This window comes from Pseudophryne corroboree, chromosome 1, assembly GCF_028390025.1.
Source record: "Pseudophryne corroboree isolate aPseCor3 chromosome 1, aPseCor3.hap2, whole genome shotgun sequence".
NCBI lineage: Eukaryota > Metazoa > Chordata > Amphibia > Anura > Myobatrachidae > Pseudophryne > Pseudophryne corroboree.
Genome location: NC_086444.1, coordinates 566,157,164 through 566,179,049, shown reverse-complemented (window position 1 = coordinate 566,179,049; position 21,886 = coordinate 566,157,164). Strand labels below are relative to the sequence as shown.

The 21,886-nt window shown below is 43.5% G+C and overlaps 1 protein-coding gene across 3 annotated transcripts in view; it reads left to right on the top strand.

The window, feature by feature from the left end:
- Positions 1-21,886, top strand: part of ADAMTSL1 (ADAMTS like 1) — a 453,675-nt gene that overhangs the window by 300,137 nt on the left and 131,652 nt on the right. For all 3 annotated transcript variants that reach the window (XM_063914179.1, XM_063914180.1, XM_063914181.1), the window contains exon 15: positions 11,059-11,188. In XM_063914179.1, the coding sequence (XP_063770249.1) occupies positions 11,059-11,188 (130 nt within the window). The remainder of the gene's footprint in view (positions 1-11,058; positions 11,189-21,886) is intronic.

Sequence of the window (21,886 nt, the reverse complement as noted above, 5' to 3'; positions counted from 1 at the left end):
AAGGTATGTATACACCTAACTATGTACACCCTGCAGTTTGTACGGGTGTTGTATGAAAGGTCGACCACACTTAGGTCGACAGTGTCTAGGTCGACCACTATTGGTTGACAGTAACTAGGTCGACAGGGATTCTAGGTCGACAAGGTTTCTAGGTCAACATGGTCTAGGTCGACAGGTAAAAAGGTTGACATTCGTTTTTTTTTTTTTCGGTGTCGTTTTCTCCGTACAGTGACCGGGAACCCCTATTTAGTGCATCGTGTCCCCTCGCAACTTTGGGCCAGGTGCCTCGCTGTGCTTGGCACAGGTTACTATTCCCAATCGTAGTCAACATGGATCGTTAAGTATGAAAAAGTTCAAAATAAGAAAAAAAAAATTGAGAAAAAACTCATGTCGACCTTTTGACCTGTCGACCTAGAACATGTCGACCTAGAAACCCTGTCGACTTAGTTACTGTCAACCAATAGTGGTCGACCTAGACGTTGTTGACATAAGTATGGTCGACCTAGAGACCGGATACCAGTTTGTACCCCTAAGTGGAAGGTCATGCAAGGCAGATATGCAGCATGTAGTGTAAGCTCAGAACACTGTAACTACACCATGGTGCTATACTGTATGGATGTCTAGATAAAAGTAAATAAAAGGTATGGGCTTGTGTTCCTTTTATGTATCAGTTGAGATGACCTAGGTACCTGATAAAATACATAGCATGGTGGCAGTAAGTTATCATTACTAGTTTTCAAAGCAGCGTCTGTAAGAAGTGCAAATTCATGTACTTTGTATTTTGCAGCAACGCTACTCTGCTCATTGTATCATCTGCTGAGTGGCAGATACATCTTATTATGTTGTTTCCCTGGTCCCCCTTCTACAAATACCCAATGCTGCACAGTTCCATGCATAGAAAACAAAACTAATGCATTGGTAGCAGACTCGCTGCGCTTCTGCTGTTTTAGTCATAGGCAAATATGGGTAAATTGCCATGACATCTTTTGTTATTTGCACTGCGCTATGTATTATCCTACATCCAATACATAAGATGGGAAGGAGGGTTTCAATTGTTTTTTGGTGCCCGTCTCCCGTGTAAAGTGACAGGGCAATATTCAATTGTTTGTGCCAACGGTTGCGAGTTACTGGGCGCCCATTACTTAGTGATCACGATGCATAGAAAATCCATATACAGTTTTTAAGAAAGACACCTTTTATTTTTTTCATCTTATTTTATTAAGTGAGCAATGTATATTAGGGCAGGTTAAAAAGTGGGTCAAAAAGGAAACATTTTCTGCATCGATTGCGAAGGTCGAAAAAAATTGTGGCACCACTCAAAAAGATGATTGCCGTTTCGTCTTTACAAAATCAGATAATATATAATATCTTAGTGGGACAACCGGCGCCTAAAAATTTTATATTTACACCCTATAGGCATGTCCGTAGAACACCACCGCAAAGCGCTCTGGCAGCGCTTTTTCTCGTACTCTTTGTTGCTAAGTAGCAGAATACAATAGTTTTGAGTCATAATACACGCTCTGTTCACCGCATAGTGTCATATACAGATGTGTCCCTGTACGTGGGACACACAAAGTGCAATGCTTATGCACGCTCACGCGAATGTTTTCCACACTAGGGAGCAAGACGGAGCCAGCAACCAGGCAGCAGGAGTAAGAGGGGTCCGGGGCATACTGTGGGAACAGGTAGCGGGAGCAGAGGCAGAACTCTGGGAGGCAACGGAGTCATCTGCCGCCGGGCTCCTGCTCTGAAGGGGGGCACCTCTCCTCCCATTCTGTGACACCGTTGAATTAAGTTAATTGATTGATGTCGCTGTCTTTTCAGTGGTCGACTTCCTCACTGGTCCCTGCACCTTACAAATCACACCCTCTTTATTATACTGAATATACACATTTTACAAGTATCACACCCAGGATTAGAAACCACGACCTATTACACTGGAAGCAGTCACCTTACTGATGATGCTGTTTGCTCCTGTATAGGAAATATGAGAATTTTAACTATATGAAGATACTTCTCTGACAATTACACGTAACTTCATATAGTTAGAATTCTCATGCTTCCTGTACAGGAGCAAATAGCTCCATCAGTAAAGTGTCTGCTGTTAGTGTAACAGGTCATGAGTTCTAATCCTGGGTATGACTGCTAAGAATTGTGTGATTTAAAATAAAAGACAATTACATGTATAAATACAGTATATACATTTTTTTCAGAACACCACACACACACATATGCACGCACACATACATACATTTATTTATCTTAATATAGGAAATGGGGGGGGGCGCCAATATTTATCTTGCCTCCGGGCAACTGGGATGAACTTACGCCACTGAGCGGGAGGATATGCTGCCGTTACCTGCAGTTGTGTTGCCCGCTGTGTCTGCGATCGCGGCGCACGTGTGTATGCATGCATCCGCGATCATTTGTATTACAAAGCAGCCATGGTGTGCATATTCCCGCGATGCAAAATGCCACACATGGCTGTAAAAAAAGTCGAGATGTGTGAGGACACATCTGTAGTAAGTGCGCTCAACATAGCCGTATCATCTAAAATGGAGCAGTAGGGTATCTTTTACCCTCTGCCTGCAGCTCTCAGCTTGTTGCAAACAAATACATGCAACAACCCAGGACTCACCACGTGGAGGTGGCTGCAGCTCGAGTCCCACCCTCCACCCACCCTATCACGATATAAGATGTTCAGCTGATCACCGCTCACTGTTCTAGTGGCCTGTAATCTTTTTATATCGACAGAGACGTAGCCGAAGTAGGAGCAGGCAGCAGGTATAAGATGTTTCTAGTTGTTGTGAACGTCGCCATCAACCGATGATATAGCATCTGGTTTCATTGGCACGTTATGATAGGTTTTACCCCATTTAGGGCAGACAAATTGGATGTCATCAAAAAGTCTCTGGTACTTGGCAGGAATTTTCTTTTTGTCAGCTTCACCGTAGGACACAGGAATTTGTTGTTTTTCATCTATATCCATGGACTCCATGTGTGGTTTGACTGGGGACTCTGCTTTTCCAGTTTCTATCTCCTTCCAGTTGATTGAGGAGAAGAAGCGGTGTTTCCTCACATTGCCATTTACCCCGAGCCATAGGGACTGGTCCTTGCACAGGCGTTGGGATAAAATGTCCTTTGCTACAGGATCAGTAAGCCCTGAATATGTTGGTTCTTCCTCAAGGACCTTTCTGCTTTTCCCTGCAGCATCTCCAGGAAACAGAGCCGTCTTAACAGCAGTGTAGGCCCCTGGGCACAGCAATGCACTGGGGCCCCTACCCACCCATCAGCGGTAGGGGTGGGAAGTGCTATCAGCGGCAGCTTTGAGGTCCTGTGGGTGGTAGGAGATGTTCTATCTTCCGCTCAGCATGTAGGACCTGGAGAAATAATTTGTGCTAATTACTCCTTTACTGCACAGATGGGGCAGGAAGGAAGAAACTAAACTGAAGAAGGGGACATTGGGCTGAATGAAGGGGCCCTAGTACATGACTTTCAGGGTGGTAGGGGATGTTTAATACGTAGGGGAGGTGTGGATAGTGGAGTGGGCTTAATATTCATAATTTTCTGGTGGGAGGGCAGTTGTTTTACTGCAGATATCTCCAGTTCCTGGGATAAAAAAACTAGAGAGTCCCACCTTTCAGGAGGTACTGGGGACTTGGGGATCAGAGTGCAGGAGCCAGAGCAATCCACCAACAAAAATATAAAACTGCATATTATGCGTGTGGAGCTGGAGCAGGGACCGGCTGCTGGAAGGCTAATATCTCTGGTTCTGGGCATAGTAGAGACAAGCTGCCAGTGTCCACCAAAAGGGGAGAGTCCCGGCTTTTGGAGCGTACCCTCAGAAAAACTCTAAGTCAGACAGAACCCGAGATATCTGGCTGGGAAGACCAATTAACTGGCTTGGATGGGGACCACTGCTTTGAAGTCGGATATCTTCGGTTCCCCAGGGCCGATTTTCAAAAATCTGGTATCCCTGGAAAGAGGGGACCCTCAGCTATCAGCCTAGAGTCCTTTTACTCCTGGGGCCCTTGGGCAAGAGCCCATTGAGCCCATACGAAAAGACGGCCCTGCCAGGAAAAGGGTGCTTTTGTAAGATAAGTTGATATAGCATAACACCAAATGCAAACCAGTCTACAGCTGCACTGTATGGCTGGCGAGTTAAATTTCTGGAGCCATATAGCCAGGTGTTCCACCAGGTACTGGGGCTTTGGTTTCTCCATATGCATTCCTTTGGGCCAGACCAAAATCTGTGATCTTTACATGGCCGTCAGTGGTCAGCAATACGTTCCTCAATTTTAGGTCTCTGTGTATTATTCCTCTGGAATGCATGAACTGCAAGCCACAGACCAGTTCTGCTGCAATAAATGTTGTTGTGTATGGGTTCAGCAATATGTTCTTTTTCAGAAACAGGAACATGTCCCCTCCACCAGCCAGTTCCATTACACAGTATATTTGTGTGTAAGGCTGCATATCCATGGGTCAGAAACTCACTCTCATGTACCAACTGAAGTACCCAGCACTCAGTCAAATTGTACTCACGTTTTCGTTGTCTTCTCTTTGAGGATTCAATTAGTGCTCTTTTCTTTAATATTTTAACCTCCCTTTCCAAGAAGGGAGTGGAAAGTAAATGTTTCAACTGTTAAGGGGACAGTGTCTGACCTTTTCAGACCCGAAGGGATGTCTGGGTGTCCTCTGCTAATTGCAGTTACAAATGTATTTATTTTCTTTGTAAGAAAACCCGCAACTCTGTTCTAGTGCTTTTGTATGTCTGTTTTGCGGTCTTTCTTTCCGGTCACCTCTTTCTCTGGCAGCTTTGTCTGGCGTGCCCAATGGCTGCATCCTTGCCCTGGATCTTCAGCAATTTCCTGATTTCTCCTTTGTCTCACTTGCCAAAATCTGGGACATCCGCTACTTGGGGGTAATTCAGAGTTGATCAAAGCAGAGAATTTGTTAGCAGTTGGGCAAAACCATGTGCACTGCAGGTGTGGCAGATATAACATGTGCTGAGAGAGTTAGATTTGGGTGGGTTATTTTGTTTCTGTGCAGGGTAAATACTGGCTGCTTTATTTTGACACTGCAATTTAGATTTCAGTTTGAACACACCACACCCAAATCTAATTCTCTCTGCACATGTTATATCTGCCCCCCCCCCCCTGCAGTGCACATGGTTTTGCCCAACTGCTAACACATTTGCTGCTGCAATCAACTCTGAATTACCCCCATGACTTTAGGAACTGATCTTTTTTTTCCTTCATGAATTTAACAATTCACCTGAACTTGTTTGAGGTTACCATAAGAACCTGAGCTTCCCGAGAGGTATTTATTGGGAAAATGGCCATAATAAGGACAGTGTACCCGAGACGGGGTGGAGCCATGGTAGCTCTTTAGAAGCTTTAGACACCTGCCCCATTGCTATCCCTTAAAAACGCTCCTTCAATGCCATGTGCACCCAACACTGGTACTGTACATATGGCATCCATCAGACAGAAATCAGGACAGAAGTCCTAAGAAGTGAGACAGCTGAACAGTTGCACCTAAATAGAGACAGCTTGGAGGTTAAACTTTTTAGCTTATAGTCTGTTCCTGTCATAAATTTTTATATTCTATATTGTAAATTAGTTAGGACAAACATTATACTGTATAATAAATAATTATTGGGCAGAACTAAATAAAAGCAATATTGTATTATACATTAAATGTACATCATAACAACATTTACATACCGTTATTTAACGCTAACATTTGGTGATCAGGATTTCTACCATGAGGAATTGATTTCCATATTGTTTTTAGACTGAAACTTCAAAAATGAAAATATAGCACAGTTTGCATTCTTCTTAAATAATCTTTTGTTCTGAATATAGTCATTTTATTGTTTCCACTGACTCGAGAGATGAAATTGGATCATCTCACACTCAACCTTTCACCTTACAGAGGTAGCAACCAGACGGAACTGGTTAGTAATTTAGCCTGCTGTTAGTTTCATGATTTCCCAGTGCTGTCATCAAATATAATGTAACAATTATGCCATTCTGTTAGGTATGAAACTAGTTGGATTCTGCTTCGTTGGAATCTTGAAGATCCACATAGAATTTGTCAGATTGCCCATGATTCATGGTCTTCTGCACCCTCTGTCTTTTTTTTTCTCTCATCTCTTTATAATATCCTAGAAGTGACAAGAATTCTGTAAAAAAACCCTTCTAACAAGACAAATGCCAGGCACGTGTAATACACATTGATTAATAGCTCATCTTAAAGACTGTTATTCTTATTTTACTGAAAGGGAGAGGGTTAAGTAGGGAATCTGTTTAGTACATCTTTCCACTCCAAATCCTCTGAACAGGTAGCTTTACAATAATGCTGAAAATATGCTGTAACCCACAGATGCTAGCTCTGTGGGTTCTGTGAGTGCTTGATCACACCGATCACCACAAGGTTAGCTCTATGGATTCTATGAGTGCTTGATCACACCGACCACAACAAGATAAAGTGTTTCAGTGCAAGTTGATATATCATGCCTCTGCTCTGATGACTTCACTCTGGAACTGGGTAGCATGCAAGAGGCTGGCCTACTCTCTCAGGGTCTGGAAGAGCCACCCCCCCCCCCCCCTCCTAAATTCAGGAGTCTTCCAGACATCCTAGGAGACTAGGTAAATATGGTATAAAACTAGAAGACAACAACTGTAAATGTGTCAAGTACAGACATACCACTTGTTATTCATTGTTTGTAATGGGTTTGGTATGATATGCCAACAGTCTTAATGTAAACATGAGAATGTTGACTTGGTGATAGTGTCTGTTTTATCTGTGTCAACATTAATAGACAGTGATGAAATGACATGTCAGCATGTTAGAATGTCGACATCTTTGTCGGTTCAGTGGTGACTTAGCTGTTTCTAGCAGATCCAGCAGCGTCTTCCAGGTCGCGATGGTCATGTGATCATCATTTCCGAGTAAGACCTCTGCTCCTCCAGCATTCCAGCAAGTACAGTGCCTTGCTTAAAGTATTCACCCCCCTTGGCTTTTTACCTATTTTGTTACATTACAACTTGTAATTTAATTATTTTTTTTATCTGAATTTTATGTGATGGATCTGCACAAAATAGTCTAAGTTGGTGCAGTGAAATGAGCAAAATTTATATAAAAAATAATTTTTATAAATAAAAATGTGAAAATTGGCATGTGCATATGTATTCACCCTTTGCTATGAAGCCTCTCAAAAGTTCTGGTGCAACCATTTAACTTCAGAAGTTACATAATTAGTGAAATGAAGTCCACCTGTGTGCAATCTAAGTGTCACATGATCTGTCAGTATAAACACACCTTTTCTGAAAGGCCCCAGAGGCTGCAGCACCACAAAGCAAGAGGCATCACGCCATGAAGGCCAAGGAGCTCTCCAAACAAGTCAGGGACAAAGTTGTTGAGAAGTACAAGTCAGGGTTGGGTTATAAAACAATATCCAAATCTTTGATGATCCCCAGGAGCACCATCAAATTCATCATCTTCAAATGGAAAGAACATGGTACCAAAACAAACCTGCCAAGAGAGGGCCGGCCACCAAACCAGCCCAGCCCGGGCAAGGAGGGCATTAATCAGAGAGGCAGCACAGAGACCAAAGGTAACCCTGAAGGAGCTGCAGAGTTCCACAGCAGAGACTGGTATATCTGCGCATTTGACCACAATAAGCTGTACACTCCATAGAGCTGGGCTTTATGGAAGAGTGGCCAGAAAAAAGCCATTACTTAGTGTTAAAAATAAGAAGGCACGTTTTGAGTTTGCCAAAAGGCATGTGGATGACTTCCCAAATGTATTGAGGAAGGTGCTCTGGTCAGATGAGACTATAATTGAACTTTTCGGCCACCAAGGAAAATGCTATGCCTGGCGCAAACCCAGCACATCCCATCACCCCAAGAACACCATCCCCACAGTGAAACATGGGGGTGGTAGCATCATGCTGTGGGGATGTTTTTCAGTAGCAAGGACTGATAAACTGTTTGGAGTTGAGGGAAAGATAGATGGTGCTAAATACAGGGATATTCTTGAGCAAAAGCTGTTTCAGTCTGCCTGTGATTTGAGACTGGGACGGAAGTTCACCTTCCAGCAGGACAATGATCCAAAGCATACTGCTAAAGCAACACTCAAGGAGTTTAAGGGGAAACATTTAAATGTGTTGGAATGGCCTAGTCAAAGCCCAGATCTCAATCCAGTTGAGAATCTGTGGTCAGACTTGAAGATTGCTGTTCACAAGCGGAAACCATCCAACATGAAGGAGCTGGAGCAGTTTTGCCTTGAGGAATGGGCAAAAATCTCAATGGCTAGATGTGGCAAGCTCATAGAGACTTATCCAAAGCGACTTGCAGCTGTAATTGCCGCAAAAGGTGGCTCTACAAAGTACTGACTCTAGGGGGGTGAATAGTTATGCACGCTGAAGTTTTCTGTTATTTTGTCCTATTTGTGGTTTGCTTCACAATAATAATAATAATTAAAAAAAAACATCTTCAAAGTTGTAGGCATGTTCTGTGAATGAAATGATGCAAACCTTCAAACAATCCATTTTAATTCCAGGTTGTGAGGCAACAAAACATGAAAAATGCACTGTATTCTTTACTGTCCCCAACCCTAATCCCTGCCGCTAAGCTTCCCTCTGGTGCCTAACTCTAACCCCCTAGCCTATGCCTAACATCCTCCTGCAGTCTAACACTCCAACCTGCAGCCTAACCTTAATGTCGATATTCTGAAATTGTTAACATTTCACCTGTGTTCATTGTGAGAATGTCAACACATTGCCTGTGGACCTTTTAACTACGTCCCATCCTTAATATGTATTTGTATAGCTGCATTTATGTCCTTGCTAGATAAATCACAAGATCAATTTTCAGCTTAAACTGTAGCCTACACATAGTCTAGAAAACTATTTTATTGACTGAACCACATTCATGAAAATGCAACCTAAGTATAAACAAGGAACCAGTGACCACATTTTGCCCCTGAGATATCACTGGCTTCCTGTGATTTCGTAAGGGGCAAAGTCATGAATATTTAATAGTGGGCCTAATTCAGAGTTTGGAGCACGCAGTTTCCCTATGATCAGGAATCTGTGGCTGCGCAAGGACCGCTTTGCACATGTGCAGAATGGGTCTTTGTGATCTTACCCGATTAATAGGCAGTGGCACAGAGGGGGTAGGCAGAAGGCGGAGGGACGGATGGATTCTCAGAAATAGGGGCGTGTTCCTTCTGTTTTCTGGGAGGGGAGAGCCAGGGGTCAGCGTTTTAGTACATAGACTTTCTGGCTTCGCAATCGCAGCCCACACTTCTGTCAGTCAGCTGAGTAAGCTGGAACTTACTCAGCTGGCCATTTGTGCGGAACATCGCGACCGATGGTTGTGTTGTTGGATCACAGCTTGCAGCATCGGTCGCAGTGCTGGGATTACAGCTACATGCATGCTTGCATACAGCATTGCATTTTGGTCCATTTCTGAATCAGGCCCATTTTCAGAAATATTGCTTGAAATACAGTGTTCTCAGGAGCATTGGTTCAATACGAATATTGTTTCACTTCACAAGGAACCAGTGATGTCACCTATGTATGTGAGTTGATATTTGCATTGTCATGATGTTTATGATGTTTAATAACAGACGTATGTGATAGATTTTGTACTACTTTTAACTATTTCTGTTTCTTTTCTTGTTTAATTGTGAGGCATTTTTTTATTTCTGTTACAGAGCATTTGTTGCGTTTTTGCAGTAAAAAAAATGAAATTTTTGCATATACAAGTTATTTTGTCGTAATCCGTAGGTCTTGGTAAAGCTGTGTGATTAAACCTCCAAAGCCATGTGGGTGGTCACATTATAAGCATCATAAATAGTGTGCTAAACAAAAGAGCTGCAAGAATATATATTCTGATTCACTAGCCACATACTAATTTGTCTGTGGATCACAAAGACACCATTCACAATACTGACAGATCTTACTCATGTCTTTTTGGTAGTAGCAGAGTTGAAAACCTCCCAGATTTCTTAAAGATTCACACAGTTCTAGAAGGAAGCCAAGCTGAGGACTTCTTAGGAATCCGATATGCATCAAATGCTGCTGATAATTGTTCTCTTTTATGCTCACTGCCAGATAACAAAATGTGACCACAGTCTGTGTATTTATCGTGTATTGTCAACATGTGCTCTTCCACTATTGTTGGACTATAATTTCCACAGTATGTGCCAAATCCAGAGGCTGCACATTATGTGAGTTGTGGTCCAGTTACAGCTGGAGATGTTGGCTTTGGTCTTTGGTCTGGACTATAACTCTATGTAGAGAATACCGAAACTTAATGAGATTTGTCCAGCTCCCCTTTGCCAACACACACAGAGCATCACGCATACCTACCGTAGGCTTCGTCACCTGAATATACACTCGGTTCAAAGGCAGATTTTCATCTCTGGCTAAAAGGTGAAAGGAACATAGTAGCACATTACAACTCTTACTGCTCCCAATTTCCCCTTCAAATAAGTAAATATCCTGCTGATTAAAACCAAACATATAAATGTTGAAATATCTTTTTTTGCAAGCACACATTGCATCCTGCATTAAATTACTATATTACAGATTGGCCCATTATAAAAACTGGTGATGTTTTTAAAGGTTTATTAGCACAAGAGTGTTTCGTTTCAGTTCAGCTTGGCTATGTACTATGTATCCTGACTGCCAAAAATAGGTGCAACATAGAAACGTACATTTTCCCTTTCACTTCCTACTCACTATCTGACAGACTGAAGATTATCTAGTGGCAATCTGAGATGACATTGCAGAACCAATGCAATTTTTAATGCATCTGTATTGTTTTCTAGTCTATTCTGGCAATTTATTATGTCAGCACATTTATACAATATAGTTTGCCCTGTGTCCATCTATTGGAAGTTAATGTTTTCGCACATTTTTCTATTTTATTTGAAGCTACTGTATAAATTAACTTCTAATACAATTTTTTCCTGTGTTTGTTGAGCTTCTTTTCCTCAGTGCTGTAATAGAACTGTGTTTGAAGTGTTTTTATTTTCCTACAGGTGTGCAAGAAGCTGTAGTAGTTTGCTTGAACAAACAAACGCGTGCTACAGTAGGTGAAACCCTTTGTGTGGCTAGTAGACGTCCTCCACCACTCTTAAAAACATGTAATTTGGACGCATGTCCCCCAAGGTAAGCTCCTTTTTAAATATTTTATTATATGAGGTGATTGTTTGCATCGTATTTGTAAACCAAGATGTAGCATGGGAGCAGGAGTGCCATCAGCCTGTTATCACACTGTTCCAACACCAGCCATTGCATGACAAACCAAGCAGATACCACAAAAGCACAAAAGTAAATGGGTTCTACACAGCACTGTGTACTATACAATGGATAATGGGGGCTGCACCAATGTTGGCATCAGAAATCTTGGGGCCTGGTACACCCATGTTTTCACCCTCCCCAGGGCTGTTGGCAGAGCTACACTGAGATGTTGCCTAGCCACTGGGCGGAGGCATAACCAGAGTTGATGGCACCCAAATGAAATAAAGGAAATGGTGCTACTTGTAGACTTTTCTTTCAAACTCTGGCTGAATACTTGTATTGGTACCCAGACACATAGTGGAAAATAGTACTTTTGCCACAAGCTGAGACTGAAATGTTTGACCATTTAAAAAGAAAAGTTTGTTCTATGATATCATTGTCACTATTAATTATTTATGTGCCAAAAAAACTATGCGTCAGCATACACCCTAACCCTCCACCCACTCCCAGTGCCAAAAGATGCCCCCCCCCCCACCCATTACTCATCCCCTCCCTGTGATATCTCCTAACCTTATTGCAGAGCTCAGCAGAGAGTGGGTCACAGTGGGTACTGATCGTCAGTTCCTCCTGCTGCAGCTGATCTCTGCACATGCAGAGATCACCACAGTTGTGCTGGGGGGCGATGTTCCCCTCCTTGCACTTTTAGTTCCGTGCATGCGCTCAGGAATGGCGTTCACACAACATTCTGGGGAGCGATTTCGGGAGTCGCAGACCGCAACATCACTCGTAAGGGGCAGCGGCAGGAAGAGGAAGTTCAGTGTGCACTTGTGCAGAATGTACAGTATTTCTTCCGTAAAGATGGGGGGACACAACAGGACAGCACCGATGTATGGGATATGACCTGGCCAGGCAGAGGCATAACTAGGGGTTTTGGAGCCCAGGGCAAGATCAAAAATGGCGCCAACTCCCCAAAATAAATAAATAAATAAATAATAATAAATAAAATACAAAAGGAAAGTATGTGCGCACGCTAATGGCGATGTGCCAACATGACACGCCAGCTGTTTCAGGTCATACTGGGAACATTCTTTTCAATTCCACATGCACCTTACCATCATCATCTCCTACACAAATAGGTGTCACTGTGTATAAAGATGTCAGGATGTGTATGTATAGATGTAGGTGCAGTGGTCGAAGTTTAATTTTTGAAGGGGGGTATGAAAAAGCGGAGGTTTGCATTATGCGCGCGCCGAAGGCGCGAGCGCGCCCTGGAAAAAGGGGCATGGCCACTCAGAAGGGGGCGTGGCCTTCAGTGTAGTAGGACCCATGATACTATCTAGTACTGGTGCCCCTTTCATATTATAACACACGGTAGGAGCCGAAATTCACATTATAGAGTGAGGGGATTCAACACCCTTAATTAACAAGGCCTGTGGGGCACTGTGGTGAGGGGAGCCTACCGCCTTAATCGACTAATTGCAGAGTTTAGCAGTGGAAGGGTTGCAGCGGTTTCTCACCCCAAGCTGCGGCGCTTCTACCACCTTCGACACTCCACATCTTCGGCGCCACCCGGGATGCAGAGCACCGCACCGGGGATGCACCCTTTTCAGTGTGGTCTGCTGCGCTCCGAAGGGGAATCTTCTCTCCTGCTGCAGGATCCCGATCTGCGCCATCCTCCCCGCTGTTCCGTGCCGTCTTCTTTAAGCCAGCCAGGGTCTTCTGCCGGTGCTCCCATTGCTGGTCAGTCTCCTCCCTTGCTGCAGTGTCCCGGTCCACTGAAGGTTGGATGTCCTTCCCCGGTCCTGCGTCTGGCTGGACTCCTGTTCTGCGGAATCTTCTCCACTCAGCGCGGACGGCTCTGGTTGCTCCAGTGACAGGTGCAGGCGTGAATCCTCCAGGGCCTCCTTCCTACGTGCTGCTGCTGTCTGCTAATTAAAAAATAAGTAAGTTACGCCTCTGGTCGTCTCTCACTCAGCACACCATCACCTCCCCCTGCGTCGTCACTCAGCACACCATCACCTCCCCCTGCGTCGTCACTCAGCACACCATCACCTCCCCCTGCGTCGTCACTCAGCACACCATCACCTCCCCTGCGTCGTCACTCAGCACACCATCACCTACCTCTGCGTCATCACTCAGCACACCATCACCTCCCCCTGCGTCGTCACTCAGCACACCATCACCTCCCCTGCGTCGTCACTCACTTAGCACACCATCACCTCCACCTGCGTCGTCACTCAGCACACCATCAGTTGGGAAATCCTAGGGTTAGTAACTGACTTTTGGAAATTCTTGTTATAGTTCGAAGACCGGCTACGACAAAATGGATGATACTTCTCAGGTCTCATCCACTGTCAGTCTTCCATTAGTTCTAAATTTCTAACTTCCCTTGTGTGCGCGCGTGTGTGTGTGTGTGTGTGTGTGTGTGTGTGTGACAGTGTGAGTGTGTGTCAGTTTTTGCAGTCCAGTGTGTGTGGGGGAGGGGAAAGTATGAGAATGTGTGTGGGTGTGTGTGTGAGTGGGTGTGTGTGGAGTTTGGGGGTGGCCAGTGTGTGTGTGTGCGTGTGTGTGTGTGTGTGTGTGTGTGTGTGTGTGTGTGTGTGTGTGTGTGTGTAATCTACAGATTACACACACACAGACCGGCCACCCCCCAAACCCCACACACACACACACTCAGACTACACACACATTCTCATACTTTCCCCTCCCCCCCCACACAGGACTACAAATATTCACTTACACTCACACTGTCCCACACACACACACTTATCCCACACACACACTGTACCGCACCCCCCCCCTCCCGACAATAAACTACTGCTGCCGCCGCCTGCCTGCTCACCTGCCGCCTCCGAAGCCCCGCGCGCGCGCACCTCCGAGGTCGCGCACGCGCATACGCGCGCCTCCACAATTAGACACTGCTTGGGGGGGGAGTAGGGGGAGGCTCCGTCCTAGCTGCTGCTGCCTGTACAGTGTGACAGGCACAGCAGCCGGGGCTGGGGAGCCAGGGAGAGCCCGCCGGCGGAAACCATGTCGCATGGGGCGAGCGGGCCGCGCAGGTGGCGGTGGCGCCCCCCTCTGCTGGGCTGCCACGGCGCCCAGGGCACGTGCCCTGCTCGCCCCATGCTTGTTACGCCTCTGTGGCCAGGTATCATACTCCTGGTTAGTTCCAGGTAAGTGATTCAGCTGTACTTGCTCATTTACTACCATTTATATCAGTCATACTGTATGGTTTCTTTTGATTTTGTGTCGTAATGCCGATTACTGTCCCCCACCTTTTCCTTTATTCTAGCTCTACCCACCAGCTCCCCAAGTTCACTCAATCCCACTGTTACCTTCTCTGTCTTCTGCCTGCTCCTCATCGTTGCACCTCATCCTTTGGCAACGTGAAGTCATGATGTCACGTTTTTTGGGTGGTACACGTTTTTTGGGTGGTACAGCATAGTCTGTCTTTATAAATCTACGACATTATGGTCCCTATTTATCACAATCCGCATATTAATTGTGGATGTGATAAATTTTTATGCCTAAATTTGCAATGTGAAAAGTCATATTTTCATGCAAATTTAGTAAGAATCTTTTGCCATGTCACAAGCTTCGATGCAAGCACGTGCCGTGGAAGAACTGGAAGGTGAGTGACGGCTTATACTATTACTCTGCTTTTTGGTTTTGGTCCTCCATGCCTAATGTGCATGGGTGGCTGTCTGCTGGCATGTACATTGAAATTTTGGAAGTATTAGTCCCAAATCTAGAAACCTATGGGGGCTGCTGCTACTGCCAGAAATGGAGGGATATCTGCTGCTTCTGCTGTCTGTCCGTGTTAAATTCTGGGGTACCTTGTTATTTGCAGGTACCCCTCAAAAATTGTTCAATAAATGTGCCCCTACATCTCTGATCCTATTAAGTTTGATGAATTTAGATTGCGTTAACTGATTAATTTTTTCTGTACCCACATAACATGACATTGTGAAGGTACTGACCAAAATGAGGTAATACGTGTGTAGGGGCTCCCATGTAATCTCTCGAGTCCCAATCTGTGCTATATTTTAGGTAGGTATCTATGTGTCCCTTACAGTCCTGGATTTTGCTACTGGTATTTGTAATTCTTTTCATCTCAGTTGAGCTTCAGTGTATCAGTATTACCATGACTAGTGGGGAAAGCCACACACGTACAGTACTTATAACTTACTTCGTAATTGCTACTTCTGTAGACGTAACAATTGACATGTCATTGTCACATACTGTTTATCAGGGCCGTAACTAGGTGTATGCGGAGTGTGCTTCGCATATAGCTCTGCAGGGTAAGGGGTGCTGCTGGCAGCACTTGTCAATTATGAATTATCCAATTATTTTCACTTGCAGCTTCCCCCCTTTTTTTGAAGCCCAGCATATCCTGACCACCCCTGTGTCCTACCCCCACCCCTTTTGTCGCTAATACCTATACATCATTCATGGGCTTGACTTGAGAGCTCTTTGTTGTACAGTTGCACTAATCTTTTATTACATTTTAGGATGCTGATATGCCCGGGATTCAAACCCGTTGCCTATGACATTGCAGTTAGACACTCTATTCATTGAGCTACTGTATTTGCCCTTGCATAGAAAGCTAGAGAATTCCAAGCTACAGAGTTTTAACTATTTGAAGCTTACCTTGTACTTTGTAAAGAGGTGATCAGCATTGTGGCTGGGCAGATCTATGTAGTGTGTGGCTGCAAGGGATTGGATGTGTGGTTGCACACTGCATGGATCTGCTCGATAATAGTGATGTTTTTTTTTTTACAGGGTAGAGGTAGCTGCATATAGTTAAAAACCTCATATTTTTTATGTGGGATCAAGTGGCTCGGTGGGTGGGGTGTTTGGCTGGGATGCCGCAGGTTGTTGGTGGTTTGAGTCCTGGGTGTGGCAGTACTGTATACTGAAATGTGTTATTTAATGAGGGGTATTGTGACTGAATGGTGGCAAACTCTCGGGTTGAGTGCATGAATGTAGTACGAAGAGGATTTGTCCAAATCAATTTTCTTGCAGTGTTCTATAAATATGTGTGTATAATGTGTGTGTGTGTGTGTGTGTGTGTGTGTGTGTGTGTGTGTGTGTGTGTGTGTGTGTGTGTGTGTGTGTGTGTGTGTGTGTGTGTGTGTGTGTGTGTGTGAAGGGGCATCATAGCATGGGTTTCTCTGGGATCAATTTTGTCATGCCACTTCTCCGCAATGCATGCGCCTCATGTTCCTATTGGAAAAAAATGGGGTGGGGGGCGCCAATTCTCTTTCTGTCACAGGGCAGCAAAAAGTCTAGTTATGGCTCTGCTGTTTGTAGGTGACCTTTTTTTTTCTCTTGCTTTTGCTTAAGTATTAAATGGAGTCTTGGCTTCAAGGGTGAGTCCTCTGCATGTTGTATACTAATGGACTGGTGATTTGAATGGAAGGTACGTCATTATTTAAAGTTACAGTATGCCCAATACTGTCATTTGAACGCCAGATCAAATATGTTTATTATTTGTAACTGGCTGTCTCCTCATATCATTAATGCCTTTCTTTCAAGGCTTTATGAAAATTATATATCATTCACAAGCATACATTATATTATTGCTGGACTGCCCTTTCATACAGTATGTTAAAATGAATTGCACTTATATACTGTCCTGTAAATGAATTAGTGTGTTAGCACGGTACTACTTACCGAACTAAAAACTATTTTATAAACATGTAACCCCCCCCCCCCCCCCCCACTTTAGGACTTTTGTTATGTAAACTTTTAATTAGACAGCCACATAGGAGCTATTTAAATACAGCAGAGCCTTTATTATCAAAATGTTCTCTATGTGGTTATACTATTCGGAAACACAGTTGACTTTGAACTATAAATATTTTTTATAATACATATGAGTAGCTTGACCACCCATGTCACTTCTGCAAAACTAAGTATTTATGATTGATCAGGGCTGAACATGTAGGAATGTTTGCTGTAGAAATGCAATGGAGAACCTCTAGTGGGAATTTTGCTATTCCAGATTTACAACCTTTCTCCTTGTGGGAGGGGACTGTGAAGTGGAAGATCTAGAGTACTGTATTACAAACGTTCTCCATACAGTACAAAAAATAGAAAGTAATCAAATGGCAACTTTTGTGCTTAAATCATAAAACATGCTGAAAATATGTGCCTAATCCACTAACAGAGTTTCCTGTTGTTTTAAGTGCTCAAACATTTGTAGATTTAACAGTTTTCATCTGCTCCAAATAAATTCACGTTACGTGGGAATGGTACAAGAGAAATTGTTTCAAATCTGTTCTTTTTAAGATCTCTTCAGGCTATGAAAAGGGCCCAATCATGCCTCTGAGATAAGCTACACAACTGTATTGAATGACATTGGAAAGAAGCCAGTGGAATCCTGTTTTATCTCTTTCAGCAAGCAGACCTTTTATTGTTTTTTTCACTTTTGTAGGACGCAGTTGTAGTGTGGCATCCAACCCTTTTTGTGTTATGTGTATAAACTAGACAGGGTTGTTCCCTGTCATGGAAGTGTACTGTAAATAGTGGAGTATAAGTAGTAGAAAAATTGCTAAAGTTTAGACCAGTATCACCAACCTAGCCCCAGAACATTAACCATGTATACCTACAGCATTCCCAATGAGGAAGTAGTAGACATTAACGCATGCATACCTACGTTTAAATTGTTCTCTCTGGAAATCAAGATGGAGAAGTAAAGGTAGGAAAGGATTAGATTTTCTATTGATGCTAATCATAGCAACAGAAAGTCTTCTAACATCACAATTTTCAAATTTCTGTGGTGGATGCTCAGCTCCCAGGTGGTACTGGCTTGCAGAGGTTAGAAGACATCACTTCCCCGAACAGTACTGGTCCGCTCTGCACATTCAGAACCTACCTTTGCTGGTTGCTAGCTTTTCACTTTTAGCTCTGATATAGAGTTGCTTTGTTGTTGTGTAACAGTCTGGGTACAATCTTATGCATGACAGAATGATGTTACTTTATTTTAGTACAATGACATATTGTTATATTTTAAAAGAAAAAAATGAACATTTTACATGAAGTCAACTAAGTAATTTAAAATATGCAGTACATATGGATCAGGATAATTGTAGACCACCTGCAAGATCAAGCATCTGTTCCACTGCACTGCTAACTATACCGTCCACCTCTGTCCACTCCAGTCTGTGCCCCTGACTATACGTTTAGGCGTGCTTACCATTATTTCAGATAATTAAAGCTGGGGAACGTGTGCACAAGACAAACTTATGTTAAGTTTATAACTATATTATATGATGATATAAGATAAAGGGCTTGATGATGAATGTGATGTATGTGCTCCTGCACGTGTGAGCAAATGCCCCCTATCCAGGGCCAGATGAACAGCTCCGGCTCCAGACCTCCACATAAAAATAAGCCATCATCATGGCAGCATGATGATGACCAGCTACCTTCTGTGCAGCTGGCCACACAGTCGGCCATAAATCATAAGGATTACATTGTATTTCTATGTCCCACACAAAATAATGCAATTTTTGTACTTTTACGTACTTAGGGAAACATTGGGGCTGATAGTGTAGGGAGTCTACATGGCACTGGCCACGCCCACACATAACTGGCCACACCCCTCTGCTTCTCGTAACAGACCCTTGAACATTTTCAGCCCCAGGCCAATGAGGCCCTTCATCCGGCCCTGCCCCTGTCTGTATGCTTGGTTTGACACTAGTCATCCTCATCAGGGCAAATTTGCACAAGCCCTATACTAGGTGCTAAATATACATCTGGAAACAAGCATATCTAGGCTTAACTCTGCATAACCCAGAGTTGCGTCAACGCCCTACTCAACTTTGCCTTCATAACAACGCCCTGTTACTACCAACTTATTCAATCCTACAGTAAGCATAGATGCGATCGCAATGCATTTAACTCTACATTGGCTGAACTTGTGAACGTTTAGTTCCAGATCACACCAGTAGATGCTATCTCTACAAATGAGTTGTTGTTTTACCACTGTCATTATTGTTTTCATCAAGGTATTAGTGAGTTATTCCTTTTTAAATGGAACATATTTTTTTAATTAGATTTTTTCTTTGAAATATATAACTTTGTATTCTAAAATTCCATAAAACCTTATTGCCCACTCTAATAATCAATCACACTCTAAAGCAAGTCTATTAAAATATAGTAAACTATATTTAACACTCTGCAATTTGTTTTTTATTCAAATTTAAAAAAAAAACCATTATTCAGCAAATTTGACCCTATGAAAACATTGGTTTAATAGGAGCAGGCTTTGGGTTGTGGTGTTTAAACAGTCATCCACCATGCACAGAAATAGACCGCAGCAGCTCAATCACTCAGCGTGGGTTACTGTGTGAGAAGAATGTGTGAGATGTGTGAGGGGATGGGGAAAGCATATAAGAAATGGAAGCCAGATGGCTGGATACGAAGGAAATGCCAGACAATTCTGCAGCTATACTCTTTCTTGTGTACTGTAAAAAAATACTTTTGTTTTTCTTTTTATTGCATTGAGAATGCCAGAAATACATAATTAATAAACAGCAGGGTACGCGTACTTTCAGGAATAGCACAGCAAGGCTCACCATAGTGTGCGGCATAATGCCAAAGCTTACTCTTTACACATCACTAATGAATGTCATTTATATCATGTACATTGATTTAATGCACAAGTGATTGAACCACAGTTTTTTTATGCATGATGGGGATCACTTACAGCCAGGCATCGTAGCACAAACTGATCTAGTATGTGACATCATTTCATAACGTTTATGCCCTTTACACCAACCTTTACATTGTTACACCTGCTTTTCTACTATGGCAAAATTGCATCTTTTGCAAAGGATAATATTATTTGCCCTGGAAGACAGACAGGAGCGAGTGGACTGTATGTACTGTATGTTTCTTTATTGTCACTTGTGTTCAGATGTAGCACTTATCTCCAAAAAGGAGATCTAATTTATGATATTAAAGGTGCATTGCTCTGGGCTTGGTGGCTGGTCAGACAGCTCTGTCTGCAAACTGGGGCTGAGTGACATATCAGAGGTGTTTGAGTGGGGCGAACAAGATAGAAGCTAGTTCTCAATGTTCCTTCTGCTCACACCCTTGTGTTTAATGACTTCAGGGATGTAACATCTTAGCTCTGTTGACTGTGGAGGCCATTTCAGTACACTGAGCTCATTGTCATGTTCATGGAACTAGCTTCAGATGACGTGTGCTTTGTGACATAGCATATTATCCTGCTGGAAGTAGCCATTAGAAAGTGGGTATTGGGTTTCCATAAAGGGATGCACATGGTTAGCAAGAATACTGTTCTCATAACGTATTAAGGGGTGATTTGCCAAGAAATATATTTCACCATCAGTCTGACTTGTTGACACAAGGGAGGATTGACCCATGGCTTGATGTTGTTTAAGCCAAGTTTTGACCCTACCATCTGCATGTTGCGGCAGATATCGATACTTGATGGCAGAAAAGAACCACTTGGTCCATCTAGTGTGCCCTAAACACATGTACAGTAGATACACACACTTACACACTAGGGTTCATTTTTGTCAGGAGCCAGTTAACCTACCAGTATATTTTTGGATTGTGGAAGGAAAACACAGTACCCAGAGGAAACCCACGCAAGCACGGGGAGAACATACAAATTCTATACAGTTAGGGCCATGTTGGGAATCGAACCCATGACCTCAGTAAAATAGTTTTTATTCTGGTGAAGCAGTAATGCTAACCATTACATCATCTGCGATTCATCAGGCCAGACATTTGCCAATGTTCAACTGTCCATTGTTGGTGATCCTATGCCCACTGTAGCCTTAGCTTCCTGCTTTTAGCTGGCAGGAATGGATCCTGGTGTGGTATTCTGCTATAGCCCTTTCAATTAAGTATATGCATTTGAAGTTGCTCTTCTGCATACAACTTTTTTAATGCACGGCTATTTGACTTGCTTTCACCTTTCCTGTCACCTTGAACTAGTTTGGACAGTCTGCTCTGACTTCTCTCATTAATAAGGGGGGTGTAGTAGGGTATGCCAGCGGCCGGGCTCCCGGCGACCAGCATACCGGCGCCGGAATCCCCACCGCCGGCATACCAACAGCTGGGCGAGCACAAATGAGCCCCTTGCGGGCTCGCTGCGCAATCTATTCTCCCTCCAGGAGAAAAGATGTTGGTATGCCGGCGGTCGGGATTCCGGCGCTGGTATGCTGGTCATCGAGAGCCCGGCCGCCGGCAAACAGAAGACCACCCAATAAGGGTTTAGCACGCCATTCTCTGTAAAATCTAGTGACTGTTGTGAGTGTAAATCCCAGGAGATCATCAGTTTCTGAGATAAGTTGGATACTGTCCACTTATCGTACTGATCAGCCAATTTTAGACTGATCAGTCTGAATTTTGTGTAGTGTTTAGGCATGATGGTTTTGCAGAAATGCAGATAAAATGGGCCAGAAATGCACAGCTCTGATTATTGGATCGTTCAGAATTCCTGATTTATATCGCCCACAATGTAATGATATGGGGGGTAATTCAGCAGCAAATTTGTTAGCAGTTGGGCAAAACCATGGGCGTCATTCCGAGTTGATCGCACGTAGCAACTTTTTCCTGCCCGTGCGATCAACTAGACGCCGC